Source organism: Gobio gobio (genome assembly GCF_949357685.1).
Source record: "Gobio gobio genome assembly, chromosome: 10".
Classification (NCBI taxonomy): Eukaryota; Metazoa; Chordata; class Actinopteri; order Cypriniformes; family Gobionidae; genus Gobio; species Gobio gobio.
This window is the reverse complement of record NC_137116.1, coordinates 10,690,195-10,695,932: the sequence shown is the minus strand read 5'-3', so window position 1 is coordinate 10,695,932 and position 5,738 is coordinate 10,690,195. Positions and strand designations below refer to the sequence as shown.

The window sequence follows — 5,738 nt, the reverse complement described above, 5'->3', positions numbered from 1 at the left end:
ATTATGTGATGCAAGACTTTTATGAAGTTCAATTGCGTTTTCAATATTTCACATTTATATTCTTTGTATGTATTTAATAGTTTTCACATTATTTAAATTGTATTGATTGGTTTGTTAAATGCACACAATATTGTTGTTTTATTACTGTATTATGTTTAATACAGTATCTCTACGAGATCTGAAAATCACAAATATGTGTAAAAGAAACTATACATTTCAATATGTTTTTCATGCCCTAAGAGTAATAAAAACAAAAGAAAAAAATCCTGACTGAGATTATCATAATTCATGCATGGATTTAAATGTATGTAAAATATGCAAATAGATAGGGACACAACCTAAAGCCGGGTTAGTTGTAACACACATGGTTTCAAACTTTCCACACATGCCAGCATGACGAAACTTAGTGTATTTACTAGTCGCCATATCAATACTGTATAGAGAAAAAATAGTGCCAAAATTAAACAAATCTTTGGAAGATATCACTATGAGACAAATCTGATATTATTTTAATCTTATATCTGTTATTTAACAGTTGAGATCGTTCTTTAATGCTGATCTAACCAGCAGAAGACACGAGCCGCGTTTACATTATATACTTTTATGGATTCTATTGAAAAACCAGGTGAAAAAAAGGTGAATCATGAATGAGAGTCATTAATTGTTGTGTTTTGATTTTGAACTATGCTGTATAGCTGTGTTTTGCAGTCTGTTTATTGTTAAACTCAAAAATTAGTTTATTAAATGCCATTATTTTATATGAAAAAGTTGATAATTGTATTTTAATGACAAAATATTTTAGTTTGTCTTGTATATTTTTTTTTTATTGTATCAGATAACATTTTAAGCTGCCATATGCTCATGTTAAAATGTACCCCACCTATGGGGCACGTTGTCACATTTCACTTCCATTCTTTCAGGGGTAAATCAAGAAAAAAGTATACATTGTATTAATGAAACAAAACCACATAATTGTACTAGACGTGTGAAATTAATGATGGGGGAAAGAAACACTCTGAACCCCATGTGGATTTACACAAACTGAGAAAGTGCTAGGCTGTGCCCTGCTCTCCTCTACTAGTTTTCTTTCAGAGTAATTCGGTGCATTCTGGAATGATCCGTTCAGCTGAATGCAACAAGAATACCTGCAAAGCTGATGCCGCCGTGGGAAACGGTTAAGTTTGGTTTGTTCATTTAGGATAATCTTGCAGGTTAATAAATAATTTGGGGGAAGATAAAAACTTGGTTTGCTGTCCTCTAACCCCGAGGTAGAGAGAGTATTTTCTTGTGGTGCCCTACGCGCAGCGCGTGATGCGCGTAATGGGAGCGGCGGCACTGTTTATATATGTGTGTGTGTGTGTGTGTGTGTGTGTGTGTGTGTGTGTGTGTGTGTGTGTGTGTGTGTGTGTGTGTGTGTGTGTGTGTGTGTGTGTGTGTGTGTGTGTGTGTGTGTGTGTGTGTGTGTGTGTGTGTGTGTGTGTGTGTGTGTGTGTGTGTGTGTGTGTGTGTGTGTGTGTGTATTTAGCCTACATAGTTTTAAGCCTAGGTTTAGGGTCGGGATAAGTATATATATTAATAAAGCCTCAAATCACATTGCTGGTAGCACAATCTGATAGGTAGCATTTTTTGCTGTTGAACTGCTACTACTGTTTTATGCTGCCTTCACGTGCTATCCTAATTCCCACTTTAGAAGTCGTGATTACGAGCTTGCATTCAAGTGCTTTGTTGTCGGAGTGAACAGGAATCATGGTGGACACCAGGTTATTCTTGCCTATTTATTGGGAAAATTTTATTAAAACCATCATTTGTAGTCTCCCATCCACCGACAACCATATAAACGTTCCAAATAGTCCGCTTTCTGCTGATTCTGTAATTTCAGTCAAATGCAGGCTATTTTCGCTCTGTACCAAACATACAATACGCTTCAAATGATTGCTCTTACATGTAAATATGTACTACATTAATGTCAAGACAAGACGACCTAGCTGTTTTGGGAAAAAAAACAATAAAACCACACCTGCTACAGCAGTCTAGTTCCCCGCCACCATGTTTAAAGTTTATGGCATGCCCATCTCGAGAATTGGGGTATCAAAATTATTTCCGAACTTCCCAGTGGTAAACACGACATCAGCGGGCGTTCATGTGCAATTTTTACCTAGGAAACTCGTATTTACGATAATTCCGATAGCACGTGAAGGCAGCATAATGGGAGGTAGCCAAACCTGACATGGTAGGACAAATCTACACAACCCCGGAAGAACTGAAGCTGCTTCTTACACGCTCGTAATGACTGAGTGATTGCGAACCTACGTTTGGAACCATTTCCAGTGAGTGATTCACATACTTTTTTTCCTTTCTGTTTGCATGACATGTAGCCTTGGCTACCTGTCTGTATATTTTCCACGTTGCACTTGTTGATCTAGATCAGCTGGTTTAGGGTTTGTATGTTTGTATTGAAAACTCTCTTTTATTGAAAGCTAGTTTCCGCGTTCGTTCAGAAAGGACAGTGGACTGGGGTTCTGGAGAGCCGGTGTTGTGGCGCGTCAGATGCAAGACAAGTCCGCGGTTTTCCCACGGGCTGTTTTTCATTTCCGCAGGTTGAAGCAACTCCAATTATGTGATTATTTAGCCCCGGGTATGCGAATTTTAGCTGGGAACCCTGCCGAAAAACACAAATTTCTACCCCCGAACGCGGTTTTTACAGAGGAATCCCCCCTGGGCTGTTTTAAGGAGCAATTGGGCGGGTTTTGTTGCGAAGACCTGGCAAGCCTGCGCTGTTTTATATCTGTTTCGTATGTTTTAGGGCTGATTTCCGACCCGACACTTCTCTAGTCTTTAGATACTTCCGTCTTTCGTCTTTACAATCCTCTTGCGCCGAACACTACTGCATCTTTCTGCTATTAAAGAGCTCTTAACGCGGTGAGGAGGTGCGCTCACTACATTCATTCCAAACATTCTACATTTGAATCTTAGCTAATTGTATGAATCAAATGTTTTAGCCAATAAAAGCACGTTTAGTTTCCACTGCCTGATGTGCTGCTATTGTCTCTTCTGAACAGACAAAGTGCTACCATATAGCTCATTCTCAATTATTTTTGGTAGTCAATGTAACATTCATTTTAATATCAAGGCATTTGTTTTTATTCTTGTGTGTGTGTTCGAGGCTGATCACTTTCTTTTTTTATTACTCTTTTCAGAAAATGTTAAGCACAAATGGCTCATCGCTGTATCGTCTGGGTCTAATCGTGACGTTTGCAGGTGTCATCTCTCTGAGTGTCGTGTTTCTCTGGTTTCCACCTTCAAACAGCTGTCCACTTCCACTCCCTAGACCCGAACAATACATCCCTGCCAAGAACAAGAGCTCTTCTGCTGAAGCAGTGGAAGACAAACCTATACTTCTGCTGTGGACCTGGCCTGAAAATTACAGGTTTGACCTGAGGGACTGCAAAAAGTTGTACAATATTGACAACTGTCAGATAACGGATGATAGAGCTCTCTACAGTAATGCAGATGCTGTCATGGTTTATCACAGGGGCATCAGTTGGGACCTGTCCAACCTTCCTCCGTCTCCTCGTCCTCCGTTCCAGAGGTGGATATGGTTACATTTGGAATCACCGACCAACACACAGAGAATACCAGGTCTGGAAAACCTGTTCAACCTCACTCTCAGCTACAGACATGACGCTGACATTCCTGTACGGATGCGCTTGACCACCAGGAAGAAACCAGATGAGGGGTTTGTAATTCCCAAAAAAGACAAACTGGTGTGTTGGATTGTGAGTAACAATGCTCCTTCAACAGGTGTCGGAGTAAGGAACGTTTTTTACAGAGAATTCAGCAAATATATCCAAGTGCATATGTTCGGGAAGGCTTATGCAACATTCTTAGATTATAGCCACTACTATCCTACCATGGCTAGCTGCAAGTTTTACCTTTCCTTTGAGAACTCCATCCACAAGGACTACATCACTGAGAAGATAAACGGTCCGCTTGCTTCAGGGACCGTCCCTGTGGTTTTGGGTCCTCCCAGGAAAAACTATGAGAACTTTGTTCCTGGCGATGCCTTCATTCACGTGAATGACTTCCCAGATCCAAAGTCGCTAGCAGAATATCTGCTTCAGCTGGACAAGGACGAAGAAGCATATAGCAGGTTCTTTACCTGGAGGAAATATCTCACTCCAACTCCTCATTTAATACTACAGAATCAAGAGTTTGTACTGGCCATTTGCACTGCCTGTGACCATATAGCACGACACAGAGAATATAAAGAAGCTCATGATCTCTATGAGTGGTATTTCAACTAAAGTCACCTCTGATTTTTTTAAAGTAAATAATGATGAATTTGTCTACAAATATATTTTTGATAAGCAAATGTGTGTTATGACTGATCACTTGTGTGATGTAAACTCAGCAAAAAAAGAAATGTCCCTTTTAAAGAGAATTTGTTACTAGATAATAGGGGTGTAACAATATGGTGTCACAATATATCGAACTACAAAAATGCAACAAACTTTATCATGTATAGCTCCCCCAAAATGCAAATTACTGTGTGAGAAAAAAAGTTTTAGTGTCAGCACTACATTCATCTGCTATATATAATGTGATGCAATGGGGGAATATTTATATACATTTTCCTGGTAACATAAGACATTTGGCGTTATCAGGAGTCAGGACCGATAATGCCAAATGTCTTATGTTACCAGGAAAATTATTTTAAATATATCTAGTGAGTGAAAGAGTGCAAGCATATTTGTCTAAAATAATTCTGTATTTTCAGTTTCAAAATCATGAATATTTGTATTCTGGTGTCAGCATTGTCTTGTGCATTGGGTGACCAGCACCAAGTCCAAGCCTATTCATTTCTACACCCAATGTAATATCAGATTTAGCATTTTAATCACCAGTACATTTGTTAACCTTTTACCTTATGTCTTGGATTATCGCAATAATATTGTTTTGTGAGTTCAGTATTGTGATATGCATTGAACCATGACATGAGGGTATCGTTACACCCCTACCAGATGTTTGTTAGAAACTTGCACATGCACCACAGTGCTTAAGAAACGGATGTCAATTAACGTCACAGTTACAACTGCTTAGGACACAAAAACACAAATGAAGACTGCAGATGTGAACCGGGCAATACTGTATTTTATGTGAGACGCCTAAGACAGAGTTACAGGGAAACAGGAAGGACAGATCGTCCTTGCCACGGCAAACACGTGTGACCACGTGTGCATGTGAAACTTTTTCAGGTTATGTGTCAGTTGTTACATCTTTTTATGTTTAAAACATGTTAAGAAATTAAATTTTGAGTTTATATTCATTAATTTATACTTTAATCATGTCTTTCATTGTTGGTTGTTTCTGTAATACAAATTGCAAATAAAGATACACAGTCCAATACTGGTTCATCCTTAGCAACTTGTTAGCAATTGAAATCACACTGATTTTATTATATTATATAAAAATACATCTAATATAATATCTATTATAAGATATATCTTTTTTATAATATCTATTAATATACAGTGTATGTATGTATATATATATATATATATATATATATTATTAATGCTGGGCAATCAATTAATCGCATCCAAAATAAATGTTTGTGTTTACATAATATATATGTGTGTGTACTGTGTATAATTATTATGTATATATATAAATACATACATGCATGTATATATTTAAGAAAAAAATTATATTTACACATAGAATATTTATATATAATA

At 37.7% G+C, this 5,738-nt stretch overlaps 1 protein-coding gene across 2 annotated transcripts; it reads left to right on the top strand.

The window, feature by feature from the left end:
* Positions 1-2,253: 2,253 nt before the first annotated feature.
* On the top strand, positions 2,254-5,413 carry LOC307132324 (4-galactosyl-N-acetylglucosaminide 3-alpha-L-fucosyltransferase 9-like). 2 transcript variants are annotated; one of them, XM_079826564.1, is made up of 2 exons: positions 2,254-2,327; positions 3,198-5,413. In XM_079826564.1, exon 2 carries the CDS (start codon positions 3,201-3,203, stop codon positions 4,302-4,304), a length of 1,104 nt encoding a protein of 367 aa, XP_079682690.1. In that variant the 5' UTR covers positions 2,254-2,327; positions 3,198-3,200; the 3' UTR covers positions 4,305-5,413. The 2 variants fall into 2 exon arrangements, with proteins under 2 accessions (XP_079682690.1, XP_079682691.1); XM_079826565.1 differs by having other exon boundaries at positions 2,311-2,919.
* The last annotated feature ends 325 nt before the right edge of the window (positions 5,414-5,738 follow it).